The 17,544-nt window shown below is 36.5% G+C and overlaps 1 protein-coding gene across 1 annotated transcript in view; it reads right to left on the reverse strand.

The window, feature by feature from the left end:
- LOC131748104 (sodium/hydrogen exchanger 2-like) overlaps positions 1–17,544 on the reverse strand; it is a 40,092-nt gene that overhangs the window by 6,604 nt on the left and 15,944 nt on the right. The window contains 2 exon segments of the mRNA XM_067023163.1: positions 2,458–2,528; positions 4,863–4,949. Of these exon segments, the coding sequence (XP_066879264.1) occupies positions 2,458–2,528; positions 4,863–4,949 (158 nt within the window).

Raw genomic sequence — 17,544 nt, forward strand, 5'->3', positions numbered from 1 at the left:
TTCTTTAAAGGGAAAAGTAAACTGTATTACATTTTTTAAAAAAGGCACTTTCTGATGCTCCAGGAGTCTAAGGTGACCTTGACTCTGTGCTCAAGTTGTCAACCTGAAATTGGCTCAGGAAGACAATAGGTGGCAGTATCAGAAAAACAAAACAAAAAAACTGTAGAATGTTAAATAGCAATTTTTATCAATGAAAAAAATCGGACCCAGAAATTTATAGAGCTTGGTAGAGATGCTATTTTAGAGGAAGAGGATATTTGTGAGAATAGGTGAGAGCAAAGGCAAGAAGAGAAGGAGATGACCCAAATCTATGTAACAATGAAGTATTTTTTAAACATCTTTATTGGAGTATAATTGTTTTACAATGGTGTATTAGTTTCTGCTTTATAACAAAGTGAATCAGTTATACATATACATATATCCCAATATCTCTTCCCTCTTGTGTTTCCCTCTCTCCCGTCCTCCCTATCCCACCACTCTAGGTAGTCACAAAGCACCAAGATGATCTCCCTGTTCTATGTGGCTACTTCCCACTAGCTACCTATTTTACATTTGGTAGTGTATATATGTCCATGCCACTCTCTCACTTTGTCCCAGCTTACCCTTCCCCCTCCCCATATCCTCAAGTCCATTCTCTAGTAGGTCTGCGTCTTTATTCCTGTCTTGCCCCTAGGTTCTTCATGAAGTTTTCAAAGTCTGTGCGTGTAGCTCTTCCACAGACAAAAGTCACTGCATAAAACCACATGGAACATAAACAGAAAGTCAAGTAATTAGCTCAAACTGTTTATTGTAAAAAATATTTAATTGTTTGGCCGTTTGAATTATCAGGAAGGACAAGACAATAAGTGTCCCATTCATGGTTTACAACCCTTCTCTGTGATCAAAAACAAACATCCAAATCAAACATGTGGAAAAGACCGATTTTTGTTAGATCTTCTGCATTTATAAGAAGGGTAAATTAATCTATTCTTTATCAGAGTTTAAAATAAACTTGCTTTGGGGGTGACCACTATTATAATTTCTCTTGGTTCTCTAACATTAACTTCACCTTAGAAAACATCTTTTCTGGATGGTGGCATAAAAGGATGTTGACAGTTTCAACCCTACCGCTTGTGCCAAGGGTTTGTTGCTAAAACCGTATCTGCCAAGCATAGAGTGGATAGCTAGTAGGAAGCAGCCGCATAGCACAGGGAGATCAGCTTGGTGCTTTGTGACCACCTAGAGTGGTGGGATAGGGAGGGTGGGAGGGAGAGAGATGCAGGAGGGAAGAGATATGGGGACATGTGTATATGTATAACTGATTCACTTTGTTATAAAGCAGAAACTAACACACCATTGTAAAGCAATTATACTCCAATAAAGATGTTAAAAATAAAAAACCAAAACCATATCTGTTGTTTTACACAGCTCCTTCAAGGAATCTAGACTGAAGCAGCAGATTTAATAAGGGTTGCTACCAGGGCGCTTAGGAATAGATCATAATTTAGAATAGTTTAAACATTTGGATTTAAAATCTAGGACTAGATTTAATATGAACATTAAAAATATCCCTTTTATAATTCATTTAGTCATTCATTCAAAAATATTGCTTGGGTACTTATTATGTGGAAGGAACTTTTCTAAGTGCTGCAGTTACAGAACTTAGTGCAGACAAGGTCTCTGCCCTTTTGCCACTTACATTTTAGTTGGAGAGAAACATACAATAAGAATAATGATTATTTATATGAATTACATTTTTTCAAATTAAAATAAAATTTTATTTAATAAACAATATAAGACATTAAAATATTAGAGAGTTATATGTTATTCAGATAATTACAGTACATTGATATAATAGAGAATGATTGAGTATTAAGGGAAGAACTCTTTGAGGAAATGAAAGTTTAGTCAAGGCTTAAATGACACGAAGGTACTAGGCATGCAAAGACCAGACAGAAGAGCATTCCAGACAGACAGAACATTACATAAAGGCTTTAAGTTAGACATGTGCTGAACTTAATGTGTTAGGAAGGACAACATGGCTACAGTGTAGTATGTGGCAGAGAGAACAGAATGAGATGGGGAAGGAAAGCTAACAGTAGCCAGATCTGTAAACTGAGGTAAAAAGTTTGGATATTTTTAAAGTGACAAGATAATAGAAACTTTAATTAAGATAGTAACATGATCTGATGTAAAATCCCTTTCTCTAGAACTGGGCATAATATCCCCTACCCCCAAAAAAGGGAGGTCTGAGAATTTTATGGCACACAATTTAGTTTTGGGATCTGGACTTGGCATCAGTCATGTCCTTCATGATAAAAAGAAAAAGAAAGATCTTTGTTATTTAGCTGTCATCTTTTTTATAACATGTGGATGAATAAATCTCAATTATACCCAGGAGAAACATACAGAAAGAGATACAGTCTCACTTCCACTTTTCTATACATGTACATAAGCATATTTTTGGCAAATTCTCACTTGTCTTTCCAGTAATATTGTCCCCAGTGTCCTGATATGTCTTCTATGCCAGCCAGCAAATTATCAAATAACTACAATAGGAGAAAACATATGTCTAAATATACAGTATGCATGAGGAACTTGGTCAATTACTACCAAATAAAATAATCCCTCTAGAGTGTCTTAAAAATTGTTGATTTCATCCCACTTGCTTATTTTTTTAATCTTAAGCTCTTTTCAGGGTAAGCATAAAAAGGAGCATCTATATTTATATGTAAGAATATTTGCAGTAATTCTAGTATAAGCATTGGAGACACTCCATTTAAAATTGAAAGTGCACATATCAGTCAATATCATATGATAGATTCATTCATCTACCAAAAATCTGGTCCTGGTAAAGTGAAAGACATAAAACTATAAAAGGCATGGCCCTTGCCTTTGAAGGACATAGAACCAAATTGAAGAGACAAGACTTAAAGAAGTGGACAAGGATCAAAACACATGCATGATAATACAGTTCAAACTTAGCATGTGTACATGTATAAATGCAACAAGAAAAGGAAAATTTAGGAAAGAAATGGAAAAAGATGGAGTTAGAGAAGGCTTATATGAAAATGTGCATTGTGAGCTGGCCCTGAAGAAATGGGGTTACATATGGAAAAAATAAATCATTCTATGTAATGGGAACATTGTGAGTAAAATGCATGGGAGAAAACAAGGAACTATATAAGAGATTTATGAGAAAAAGAAGGTTGGATAGATGTAGGTCAAGGGTGGGGAAGAGAAAATAGTTAACAAAGGACTTTAAATACTAAGATTAAAAGTTTAATTTGATATAACATCACAAAAATAACCTGAATATATGTATGAGGAAATAATAAACCCAATTTGAGTGATATTCTACAAAGTAACTTCATGCACTTTTAAAAAATGCCAGTGTCATAAAAAACAACAAAATGCAGAAAAATAGTTTTAGATTAAAGTTAACCAAAAAGATATGACAAGTAAATGCAATGTATATCCTAGATCAGGAGAAAAATGCTATGAAAACATTATTGGGGGATTCCCTGGTGACTCAGTTGTTGAGAGTCTGCCTGCCGATGCAGGGGACATGGGTTTGTGCCCCGGTCCAGGAAGATCCCACATGCCACGGAGTGGCTGGGCCCGTGGGCCATGGCCACTGAGCCTGCACGTCCGGAGCCTGTGTTCCGCAACGGGAGAGGCCACAACAGTGAGAGGCCCACGTACCACAAAACAAACAAACAAAAAAACATTATTGGGACACTTGGAAAAATTTTGAATATGGAGTTAGATTATACTATTGTTTCAGTTTTAAACTCTGAATTTGATAAAAAATTGTGATTATGTACTAGAATGTCCTTTTACTTAGGAAATATTAATACATGCTGAAATATTTAGCAGTGAATAGTCAGCTGTCTACAACTTAATCTCAAATGATTCAGCAAATGACAATAATAATATATACATATATAGACAGAGAGTGGTAAAGCAAAGATGGCAAAGGTTACACTGAATCCAGGTAGACGGTATATACATATACATTGAACTATCTTTGAAATCTGTATGCTTGACATTTTTAAAATAAAAAGTTGGAAAAAAGAAAGTAAAGTTTGACTCCATCCTATAAATTATTGAAATAAATTAAATTATGTCTTATCAATATAATATATATTATACAGTCATTAAAAGTCATCCATATGGTAGAAATAATACAGTAAAAACTATGATTTCCCCCAAAATAGCCTAAAAATGTAATTCTATTATAATAAAAATCCCAACATATTTTTTTTTTTTTTTTTACAATTTGGGCAATCAAGTATTAAAATTTGAAGAAAAGAACGTAAAAAGTTGAATTAGTCATGCTTATCTGTACACATTCTTAGGCACATAGTTATTAATAAAACTTAAGTGTTTTATGTATAAAAAGCCATTACATGTGCTGAAAATTATAGTTTAGTATTAAGAATTAATATGTTAAACAAACCAAAAACAGTTATAATTTGAAGTAAAATAACTCATTATTATTATTATTATTATTTATTATTATTCAACCTGGATAGGACTTTAGAGATCATTTAAACAGCCATTTAAATTTACTGATTAGGAAACCAAGGTCACAAATAAGTTAAAAGACTTTTCTAAGATAATGAGGGAAGCTGGATAGTAACAGAGCAAATGCTAGAATTCAGACTTCCATTGTTCTTACCTCTTACCAGAAGAACTGACTTATTGATTTTCACATTACAGATTGTCACAATGTAACAAATACCTTTTCAGAATTCATAAAATCATGTCTCCTTTTATTAGAGAAATTCAAGTATTAGAAGACCTAACATGTAAGGACCTAATATACAAGGGTTAGTTCCAGTCGACAAAATGACCTACATGATGTATAGACATCTTACCCGAATGAAAATTTGTTCGCTCACAGTTGGAGAGGTCTCTCTTCTAGTCACATCTAATAAGTCAACAAGAGGATGAATGGCCATCCTCTACAAAATGAAAAACAGAAAGCTGAATTTCTTTCATATGAAATTAGTGCTTGAATATTTCCCTGGCGTGTGTGTCTGTGTGTGTATGTATGTCTGTGTGTCTGTGTGTCTATGTGTGGGTGCATATGCACATATCTCTTAATCTGGCCATGATAGGAATTTAGAATATTCTCTTAAAATTCAGAGGGAACATTGGTCTAACACCAGAGAGACGTGCTGTGGTTTTCTCTCACAAAGATCAATGGGGAATATATATATATATATGTATTGTTTACAAATATGTGGGTCATTTAATGAATCCTAAAAAAAAATCTACCACTATATTTCAAAAATAGAAAGTAGTCAAATCACAGAGCTAAAGTGTTGCAAGAGATTTTCATTTCAATTATTGCCAAATACCTCAGGTATATCATTTTGTCGTTATTATTCATCATCCATTATATGTGGGATTACAGTCCTCTCCACATGTTACTTTAAATTTTTCTTAAGAGGGATAATAAAAGAAGCAAACATTCTATATTAATAACTATTCATCGAGTTGTGTCACAATATTTATTGAACATGTATTATTGCCAAATTCTATATTAGGCTCTGGAGTTGCAATGGGAAAGTAAAGTCAAAAGGGTCCATAACCTTATGGAGGTTACAGTGTCTCAGGGAGAGAGCCATTAGTTTGATAATTGCATTAATGAATGAACAACTACAACTTGTGATAAGTGTTCTGAAGGAAATGAAGCTGGTTTATGAGAGAGTAACACAGTTTAAATTGAAGGATACGTTTTTCCTAAGCTAAAACTTAAAGGATGAGCAGACTTTAGCTATATGAAGGGAAAAGAACCATTCCTGGCTGAGGGAATAATAGCACTGATAACACCCCTTGGCATGGCACATTAGAGAAAATGAAAATCTTGTGTAGTTGGATTGTAGAGTACAAGGGAGATCATATTATTATTAAGACTGGAGAGAGAGGTTGGGGTTAGACAATGCAAAGCTTTCCAGGCTGTGTTAACCATTTTTTAAAAAATTCCAAGACTAATTGAAAATTGAAATGGCTTGACCAGATTTGTGCTTGAAAAAGATAACTAGCTGCAGTGTGGAAAAAGTGCTGAAAATGAGCCATAATGGATATGAGGAGACTGTTTAGGAGACCGTGTTTTTGTATTCCATGTTAGAGATGGTGATAGCTTAGACAAAGATGATGGCAGAGCAGATACAAAGAAACTGACTTAGTGACCAAATAGACATAAAAAAAGGGCAGTATGACAGAAAGGATGACACTAAGATTCCATGCTTGAGCAAAAGGGGTAGAGGATGGTAACACTAATCCAAATGAGGACGAGTAAAGGTAGGAACCAGATTGGCAGGGAACATCAAAAGTTCAATTTTAAACATACAAAACTTAAGATCCCTGTGAGATAGCCAAGTGAGGATGTCAAGAAAACAGTATGTTCTAGAACTCAGCTATTTAGGCTAGAGATATAAATTCATAAGTCATATGTATACAGTCAGTAAATGAAGCCGTTATGTGGGTATGGGTGAAATCATTAGGGAAAGAGTAAAGAGTGAGAAGAGGAAAGGCTCTACAGGAATCTTTGAGGAACTCTGATATTTAGTGATATAACAATGAGAATAAGCTTGCAAAAGAGACAGAGAAAGAGGAATCAGAGAGGAAGGAGGAAAATCAAAAAGTGAGTTGTCACAAAGCACAAAAAAGACAATATTTCAAGAAGGTGGGAGTTTGACTCATGTGAAATCCCTGTGAAAGCTCAAGTGAAATGAGGATTACAAATTCTATTAGTAACCTTAATAAAAGAGATGGGATCAACAAAGTTTTATGGGGTCAAAAGAGAGAATTACTGGGCTTCCCTGGTGGCTCAGTGGTTGAGAGTCCGCCTGCTGATGCAGGGAACACGGGTTCGTGCCCCGGTCCGGGAGGATCCCGCGTGCCGCGGAGCGGCTGGGCCCATGAGCCATGGCCGCTGGGCCTGCGCGTCCGGAGCCTGTGCTCCGCAACGGGAGAGGCCACAGCAGTGAGAGGCCCGCGTATCGCAAATAAATAAATAAATAAATAAAAGAGAGAATTACTTTAGTTTAGTGTAGTTGTGTTGTGTTTTAAATAGGAGTGACTTGAGCCTGTTTAAAGTTGATGGGAAGGATCTAGTTGAAGAGTGTGAATATACATGAGACAAAATAAATGATTGAAAATGCAAGAAAAGAAAGGAATAGATTACAGAGTATAACTTGAGATAGGAGACCCCAACTCTGTAATAAGAAGAAAGAAAAGGCTAGGAGCAGATGCAGTTATGTTGGGAAGTTGAAGGAGCTTCCATGGATGATTACTATAAAACAAGTTGCTCTTTGCAGAATTCTCTTTTCTTTGTTTTGTCTTTTTAAATAAAAGTATGGTTGAATAAAAAGTAAGGGAAGTTGAGATTTGCTCTAACATTTACATGTGGGAACAGGGACTTTAAGAGAGAAAGCTATCAACTGAAGTATAAAACATGAGGTGGAATATGGAAAAAACTGGCTGCAAATAAACAACAAAATCTATTGCTTTCAATGAACTTCCACACGACTTAATCATTTTCAAAACACTTTGAAAATGCATCCCCATAAGGTTTCTATTTTCACCTTATTTCAGAGATGTGGAAAGAAGCAGATAATAATTCCCATTAATGTTAAGGTTGAAAATTAAAAGAAACTCAAGGTGTCCTAGCTCTTCATCAGCTCTTCAGCACTGTTAAATGACAAAAATGCCTTACTTTGGCCCTGGTTTCTTTAACACACCAAATGAGCATGTCACCCCAAAAGCTTCCTTTACAATTTGGAAAACTGTAATTTTTTGCAAATACATCTGAATTGCCCAAAGTCAGGAGATCATCCTATTCACATGGTTTTCATAAGTGATTTTGTGTAATTCCCGCTTTTTAGATGACTTTTGAGTTGTGTGATTCCACTAAATTCATTCTGACATTTGAAAAATCATCACACAATGCTTTCATAGGATAGAACTACATCCTTTAACAGTGTTTATCACAGGCAAAAAGCTTCCCAGAGTGAGCAGGTCTGTCTAATGACCTGGCATTTTGAAAGACTGACTTCATATTTGCATTTTTAAACCCATCTATGCAACTCTCCATCTTCACTTAATTTAATTCATTCCATTCAGTCTACCATGGATAGATAAAAATTAATGCTTTTAAAATAAAGATGTCGGGGCTTCCCTAGTGGCACAGTGGTTGAGAATCCGCCTGCGGATGCAGGGGACACGGGTTCGTGCCCCGGTCCGGGAGGATCCCACGTGCCACTGAGCGGCTGGGCCCATGAGCCATGGCTGCTGAGCCTGCGCTCCGCAACGGGAGAGGCCACAACAGTGAGAGGCCCGCGTACCACAAAATAAATAAATAAATAAATAAATAAAATAAAATAAAATAAAGATGTCAAACCAACCTGAACCAGTGACATCTCTTATAACCCATTTTATGTATTTTGTACTATTATATTCTGGTCTTTTGAAGATTTAAAATATAGGTGAGAGACAAAATTTTATTCCACATTTTGAATGTATGTAGCATAGCTGGTTAAATGAAGTCTTAAGTAAATCAATAAAAACCATGTTTTTTGAAAAAAAAATGGTCTCAAGTTCAAATCTCTACTATATATGTTCATAAATTATATTCATACTCCAAATTAACTTTTATTTACTATTTATTCATTTGTTTCCTTATTTCACAGATATTTATTGCACATTTCATTGGAGCCCACACTAGTAGACTCAGTATATAGTGGAGAATAAATCATATATGTTTCCTGCATTCATGGAACTCAGCCTAGTAGAGGAGACAGACATCACACAAGTGGAGAAGGAAATAACTAAAAGATTGATAGATACGTAGATAAATAGATAGATACATACATACATACATATATACATACATATAGTGATACATTCTAGGAAAGTGTTCAAAACAATAGGCCCAAAATGGAGATGCTTATACTAAGCGCCACACCAACAAAACAAGATATATTTTAATTACAGTTTCGGCTCTCCCAGAAATAAAATCAAATGCACTTACATAGAAGGTCTGGGAAGGCTTCTCTGAGGAGGTTGTATATAGCTGAGGATTAAAGGATAAAAGGAAGACAGATAAGCAAGGAACTTAGGAGATAGCGTTTTAGGGAGAAGGAATGACATTTTGGAAAACCCCAAGATGAGAAAAAGTTTGTCAAGTTTGAAGCAGTTAAAGAGGCATTTAAAATACAGTGATCAAGAGGAAGAATGGCCCCAAAATGTGAGGTTTCAAAGGTAGACATGAGCCATATTTCTCACAGCTTATAGTCATGTTAAGTGCTTTGGAATTTATTAAAAGTTTAAAAAGAACCAATCGAAGAATTTTGGAAAGTAATAAAATTTGTGTTTTAAAAATATTGCTTTCGATTCTGTGGGGATAACAGATTGAAAGTGGAAAGGAAAATGGATAATTTTAAGGCAGTTCAGGAAACAGATGATAGTAGCTTGGACTAAGATGATGGCAATAGTAATGGAGAATAGCATAGAGATTCTACAAGGAGACAGATACAAGAATATTTTTGACAGCACCATCTATAAAAGCAAAAGAGAAAAAAAAATTGAAAGGACAATGAATAAATAAATTGGTGTATAATCATAAAATGCAGTATTGTAGAACACTGAAAATGAATGAGCTACAACTACTCACAACTATGTAAATATTAGTAATAAAATGTTAATAGACCAAAAAATTCCAGAAGGTTACATGCAAAACATACACATACACACACACCCTACAAACACACTTTCATAAAGTTAGAAAACAATTTAAACTGATCAATAAATTGTTTATGTGTGTGTCTGTGTGTAATATGTGATTTCAAAAACTATTTTTTAAAAGACAAGAGATTGGTAAATGATTCATTCAGGATATCAGTTACCTGTGAGAGAGAGAGAGATGAAAGAAAATAGGATAGGAATGCATTGCACGGGTTATTGTCAACTTTCTCAAATTTAGTGCTGGGCTCACATCTGTTAGAAGTATTAAATGAAAGAATGAAAGAATGAATGGGTTTTCGAGAGAAGATGGCAGAAGAGTAGGACATGGAGATCACCTTCCTCCCCACAGATACATCAGAAATACATCTATACGTGGAACTGCTCCTATTGAACACCCACTGAACGCTGGCAGAAGACCTCAGACCTCCCAAAAGGCAAGAAACTCCCCACATACCTGGGTAGGGCAAAAGAAACAAGAATAAACAGAGACAAAAGAATAAGGATGGGACCTGTACCAGTGGGAGGGAGCTGTGAAGAAGGAAAGGTTTCCACACACTGGAAGCCCCTTCACGGGTGGAGACTGTGGGTGGCAGAGGGGGGAGCTTCAGAGCCATGGGGGAGAGTGCAGTAACAGGGGTGCGGAGGGCAAAGCGGAGAGGCTCCCGCACAGAGGATTGATGCCAACCAGCACTCACCAGCCCACGAGGCTTGTCTGCTCACCAGCCAGGGTGGGCAGGGGCTGGGAACTGAGGCTTGGGCTTCGGTCGGACCCCAGGGAGAGCACAGTAGTTGGTGGCATGACCACAGCCTGAAGGGGACTAGCATGCCACAGCTAGCCAGGTGGGAGTCTGGGAAAAAGTCTGCAGCTGCCGAAGAGGCAAGAGACCATTGTTTTGGGGGCACGAGTAGAGGGGATTCAGAGAGTCGCTTAAAGGAGCTCCAGAGACGGGCGCGAGCTGCGGCTAACAGCGTGGACCCCAGAGACAGGCATGAGACACTAAGGCTGCTACTGCTGCCACCAAGAAGCCTGTGTGTGAGCACAGGTAACTATCCACACTGGCCCTCCTGGGAGCCTGTGCAGCCTGCCACTGCCAAGATCCCGTGATCCAGGGACAACTTCCCCGGGAGAACACACAGCGTGCCTCAGGCTGGTGCAACATCACACCAGCCGCAGGCTCGCCCCACATCTCTACCCCTCCCTCCCCCCAGCCTGAGGGAGCCAGAGTCCCTGAATCAGCTGCTCCTTTAACCCCATCCTGTACGAGTGAAGAACAGATGCCCTCCAGCAACCTACATGCAGAGGCGGGGCCAAATCCAAAGCTGAACCCCGGGAGCTGTGCGAACAAAGAAGAGAAAGGGAAATTTCTCCCAGCAGCCTCAGAAGCAGCGGATTAAAGCTCCACATTCAACTTGATGTACCCTTCATCGGTGGAAAACCTGAATAGACAATGAATCATACCAAATTGCGGAAGTGGACTTCGGAAGCAAGATACATTATTTTTCCCCTTTTCCTCTTTTTGTGAGTGTGTATGTGTATGCTTCTGTGTGAGATTTTGTCTGTATAGCTTTGCTTTCACCACTTGTCCTAGGGTTCTGACTGTCCATTTTTTTTTTCTGTTTTACTTAATTTTTTTTTCTTAATAATTATGTTTAATTTTTTATCTTAATAACTTTATTTTATTTTATCCTACTTTATTTTATCTTCTTTCTTTCTTTCTTTCTTTCTTTCTTTCTTTCTTTCTTTCTTTCTTTCTTTCTTTCTTTCTTTCTTTCTTTCTTTCTTTCTTTCTTTCTTTCTTTCTAGTTTTTCTCCCTTTTAATCTGAGCTATGTGGATGAAAGGCTTTTGGTGGTCAACCCAGGAGTCAGTGCTGTGCCTCTGAGGTGGGGGAGCCAACTTTAGGACACTGGTCCAAAAGAGACCTCCAAGCTCCACATAATATCAAACAGCGAAAATCTCCCAGAGATCTCCATCTCAACGCCAAGACCCAGCTTCACTCAATGACCAGCAAGCTACAGTGATGAACACCCTATGCCAAACACTTAGCAAGACAGGAACACAACCCCATCCATTAGCACAGAGGCTGCCAAAAATCATAATAAGGCCACTGACACCCCAATACACACCACCAGACGTGGACCTGCCCACCAGAAAGACAAGATCTAGCCTCATCCACCAGAACACAGGTGCTAGTCCCCTCCACCAGGAAGCCTACACAACCCTGAACAAACTTTAGCCACTGGGGACAGACAACAAAAACAACGATAACTACGAACCTGCAGCCTGCAAAAAGGAGACCCCAAACACAGGAAGTAAAGCAAAATGAGAAGACAGAGAAACACACAGCAGATGAAGGAGCAAGGCAAAAACCCACCAGACCTAACAAATGCAGAGGAAAGAGGCAGTCTACTTGAAAAAGAATCCAGAAAAACAATAGTAAAGATGATCCAAAATCGTGGGAGTAGAATGGAGAAAATACAAGAAACGTTTAACAAGGACCTAGAAGAAGTAAAGAGCAAACAAAAAGTGATGAACAACACAATACATGAAATTAAAAATTCTCTAGATGGGAACAATTGTAGAATAACTGAGGCAGAAGAACGGGTAACTGACTTGGAATATAAAATAGTGGAAATAACTACTACAGAGTAGAATAAAGAAAAAACAATGAAAAGAATAGAAGGCAGTCTCAGAGACCTCTGGGACAACATAAATGCACCAACATTCGAATTATAGGAGTCCCAGAAAAAGAAGAGAAAAAGAAAGGGACTGAGAAAATATTTGAAGAGATTATAGTTGAAAACTTCCCTAATATGGGAAAGGAAATAGTTAATCAAGTCCAGGAAGCACAGAGAGTCCCATACAGGATAAATCCAAGGAGAAACATGCCAAGACACATATTAAATAAAACTATCAAAAAGTAAATACAAAGAAAAATATTAAAAGCAGCAAGGGAAAAATGACAACACACAAGGGAATCCCCATAAGGTTAACAGCTGATCTTTCAGCAGAAACTCTGCAAGCCAGAAGGGAGTGGCAGGACATATTGAAAGTGATGAAGGAGAAAAACCTACAACCAAGATTACTCTACCCAGCAAGGATCTCATTCAGATTTGATGGAGAAATTAAAACCTTTACAGACAAGCAAAAGCTGAGAGAGTTCAGCACCACCAAACCAGCTTTACAACAAATGCTAAAGGCACCTCTCTAGGGAAGAAACACAAGAGAAGGAAAAGACCTACAATAACTAACCCAAAACAATTAAGTAAATGGGAATAGGAACATACATATTGATAATTACCTTAAATGTAAATGGATTAAATTCTCCCACCAAAAGACACAGACTGGCTGAATGGATACAAAAACAAGACCCATATATATGCTGTCTACAAGAGACCCACTTCAGACCTAGGCACACATACAGACTGAAAGTGAGGGGATGGAAAAAGATATTCCATGCGAATGGAAATCAGAGGAAAGCTGGATTAGCAATTGTCATATCAGACAAAATAGACTTTAAAATAAAGACTATCACAAGAGACAAAGGACACTACATAATGATCAAGGGATCAATCAAAGAAGAAGATATAAGAGTTGTAAATATTTATGCACCCAACATAGGAGCACCTCAATACATAAGGCAAATACTAACAGCCATAAAAGGGGAAATTGACAGTAGCACAATCATAGTAGGGGACTTTAACAAAGAGCTGAAAGAGACCATGTGTAAAGAATTAAAGTATGATGACACTACCACACCAAGTAGAGAATATCAATAAAGAGACAGAAATGACTTAAAAAGAACCTAATGAGAAGTTCTGGAGTTGAAAACTACCATAACCAAAATTTTAAAAAAATTCATTAGGGGGGCTCAATGGTAGATTTGAGCTCACAGAGGAAAGACTTAGTGTACTTGAAGATAGAATGATAGAGATTATGCAATCTGAAAAACAAACAGAAAAAAAGAATAAGAAAAAAAAAGAAGAGAGCACCCAACAAATGTGAGAACGCTCCGAGTGTACCAATATAAGCATAGTGAGAGTACCAGGATGAGAAGAGAAAGAAAGAAGCAGAGAAAATACTGAAAGTAATAATGACTTAAAACATCCCAAATTTGGTAAAAAAAAAAAAAAAAAGTCTACACACCTGACAAGCTCAATAAATCACAAGTAATTTAAATGGAACAAGATTCACACCCAGACACATCATAGTTATAATTCTGAAAGACAAAGACAAAAAGAAACTCTTGAAGTCAGCAAGAGAAAAATGACTTACCCAGTACAACAGACCTCAAATAATATTAACAGCTGACTTCTAATCAGAAAAAATGGAGGACAGAAGACAGTGGGATCACACATTCAAAGTGTTGAAAGAAAACTGTCAACCAAGAACCTGATATTCAACAAAGTATTTTCAAAATGAAGGTGAAATAAAGACATTCTGAGATAAACAAAAACAGAAAAATTCATTGCTAGCTGACCTGCCTCACAGGAAACACTAAAGGAAGATTGTCAGGTTGAAAGCAAGTGACACCAGAGAGTAATTAAAAGCTATATGTAAAAACAAAAAGTACCAACAAAGGTAATTATATAGGGAATTATAAAAGACAGTATAATTACCTGTTTGTTCTCCTTTCTTCTCTTATCTGATTTAAGTTGCAATTTTATAAAATGATATGTATATAATTGTATTGTTGGGTCTATAATATATAGAAATGTAACATACTTAACAATAGCTGTGCAAAGAGGCATAAAGAAATGAGGACGGGCTTCCCTGGTGACACAGTGGTTGAGAGTCCATCTGCTGATGCAGGGCACACACGTTCATGCCCCGTTCTGGGAGGATCCCACATGCCGTGGAGTGGCTAGGCCCATGAGCCATGGCTGCTGAGACTGTGCTTTCAGAGCCTGTGCTCCACAACAGGAGAGGCCATGGCAGTGAGAGGCCCACATACCACAAAAAAAAAAAAAAAAAGAAAGAAATGAGAACAAGAAATAGTAAATAAAAATGTTAAAATGGGAAAAAAAAGAATGAATGAATGAATAAATAAATGCCATGTATGGGCCAATGATTCTAGTGTGTTATAAATCAAAATATATTATTAATACAATTTTGTAAATCTAGAAACTTTTAAAAATCAAATATATATACTGAAGATCTATTTTGGAGTTAGAAACCACAGGGTTTGACGTGAAGGATAAGTAAAAGGAAATAATCAAAGATGTATTCTACATTTCTAACCTTAGTAAATGTATGGATATCAGAGCCATTTACTAAGACAGAAGCAAGACAGATGAGAATCAAATTTATCCTCTGTAGATATATTGCCTGTGTGGATGAAAAAAAATGTTGCCTGCCATAAAGCCATCAGCCACTACAGCTACCTACAAAGGTATGCCCTGAGGGGAATTCAGGATGGAGAAAAACAGGACAGTGGCCCTAGAAAGTTAAGATGCATATCTAAGGAATAATTTCAATGAGCTCAGACCCTTGCATCTTCCCATACATAGAAAAACACTAAAATCTTTAACTTGAGATGTCTGCTTTTTGTGATTAGCAGTAATGTTTTGATGTTTGGCTACATTTCTTTTCAGCAAAAACTCCTATATATCCTGGCTCCTCTCTTACCTCTTTGAAATAGTTCCTCAGAGCTATCTGAGAGGCTGTTCCCAGGCTATAGTCCTCAGTAAGGTGTCCAAATGAAACATAACTCAGAACTTTTAGGTTGTTCTCTTTTTTTCAGTTAGCAGCTGTGATATTTTTGTGAGACATCCAAGGGGAAGTATGAAGTAACAGTTGAATGTAAATATCTACATCTCAGCGTAGATAGCTGGACTACAGGTAAACAGAAGCCATTGGAATTTATACTGCATTTGAAGCCATGAAAATGAATATAAATACTTAATGAAAAAGTATAGGGAGAACAGAATATTCAGGACCTAATACTGGAGAACCCTTACATTTAGAGACCCAATAGAAAAGGATCAGCCTGCAAAGATGTCTATGAAATGCCCAGAAAGACAGAAACACTACTGAGGTATGATGTCAAAACAAACAAACAAACAAACAAAAACCATTTCAAGAAAGAAGTAGCCCACTGTATACAACTTTCCTGACAAGTTTCATAATGTTAGGGCAAAATAATGTGTCCTAACTTGGAACTAAGGAGGCCAGCAGAGACTTTTTGGCAAGAATAATTTTGGTGGAACAGTGAGGGCAGAATCCAAATTGTAGTTAAGTGAAACTGACAAGCTGATGCATCATATGAAGATAAATTTCTTGAGTGTGCTCAGTCATAGTAATAATAAAAATAATACCTTATAAACACAAAATGCTTTTAAACTTATATTACTATTTGATCTTTATAACAAAACAACCCTGAAAGATAGGTCCTGTATCCTCTTTCTACAAAAAAAAAAAAAAAAAAAAGATACTGAGTAATCAGTAAAATGTACAAGATAGAAAGCTCATCTGGAATAAAGTTGTGAATAGCACCCACGTCTTCTGATTTTACCTCTAGTCCTCTTTTCCCCTCAAGAAGAATAAAGGGGTAAAAATGGCCAGATCACTACAGAGCATGTCCAGTGTATCACAGAAGAAAATTGAAGACATGTTCTACTGATGGTAGACCAGGCACTCATTTGCTTGAAGCATATCATGGCAATTTTATCAATCTCCAATAAGTAAAATATAACATTGTACTTTGGGTTTCTTTTTTCCCCCAATGGGTCTTAATTCTTAAACAAAATTTCAATTTCTGAAAATATGTTAACCACTATATGGTGGTTAGAATGACATGAGACATTATTGTACAATCTGTCTACAATTGCAATCATCCAACAATACCTCCGCAAAACACCTAAACTCCCCAATCAGGGTCTTAAATGGATTACAGTATTAATCAATAGGAAAATGTAAATATCAAATGATGAAGTCTCTAGGAGTAAGATGCATTTGAACATCTGGAAGAAATGCAAAATTAAAGGAGAATATGAGTGTTACTGATAAATTATCAGAGACATTAAGAATTCTAAATGCTATAGGAATTGAAAGTTAATTCTTTAAAATGACTGCATTTTGAAGTAACATTGTGCTACATGACACATATTAAAGTGAAAATCAGTTAGTGCTTATATAAAAACACAATTTGATTCGGGACTGTTTTAATACAATTCATTAAATTTTAAATAAGAAGAAAATAAATGTTCAATCTTAAGCAGTCATTTACAAACAAAATAAAACAAAACAAAAAATTCAAAGCCTAAGGAATGATCTCACCCATTCTAGAGAAATAATTATTTTGTTTAAGGGAAGCCTGCCTGATTCACATCTTCTGACTTGTCTTATTCCACCACACACACACACACACACACACAAATACCCACCATCATTACGCTCGTTAAAACATTTTAGCCAAAATTTGAAATACTATCTCATTAAGTTGCTGAATAGGTTTTTAGACATTTTTTCAATATTCTTTTGCCCAGCTTTATAAAACTGAAGTGAAATGGCAATTAGAGGGAAATGGTGATATGGAGAGGATAAAGAGATAATTCAAGAGAAAAGCTGACTTAGAATGAAACTCCTAAAGCATTTTATTTATTTCCTCTTCTGTTCTCAACCTCAACCTTACCTTTTTAAGTAGCTAAAATGCAGTCTTTGTTGTAAAGCTATTGGTGTCAACCACTTGAATAAATGGCAATTCTTCCATTCCCCTATTGATTTAAAAATGAATCTCATCTCAAGTTTTGCAAATGTTGTTTGAGTTATGGTAGAGACTATTTCACATGCTATAATTGTCTCTCC

The sequence above is a fragment of the Kogia breviceps genome, chromosome X, assembly GCF_026419965.1.
Source record: "Kogia breviceps isolate mKogBre1 chromosome X, mKogBre1 haplotype 1, whole genome shotgun sequence".
NCBI lineage: Eukaryota > Metazoa > Chordata > Mammalia > Artiodactyla > Physeteridae > Kogia > Kogia breviceps.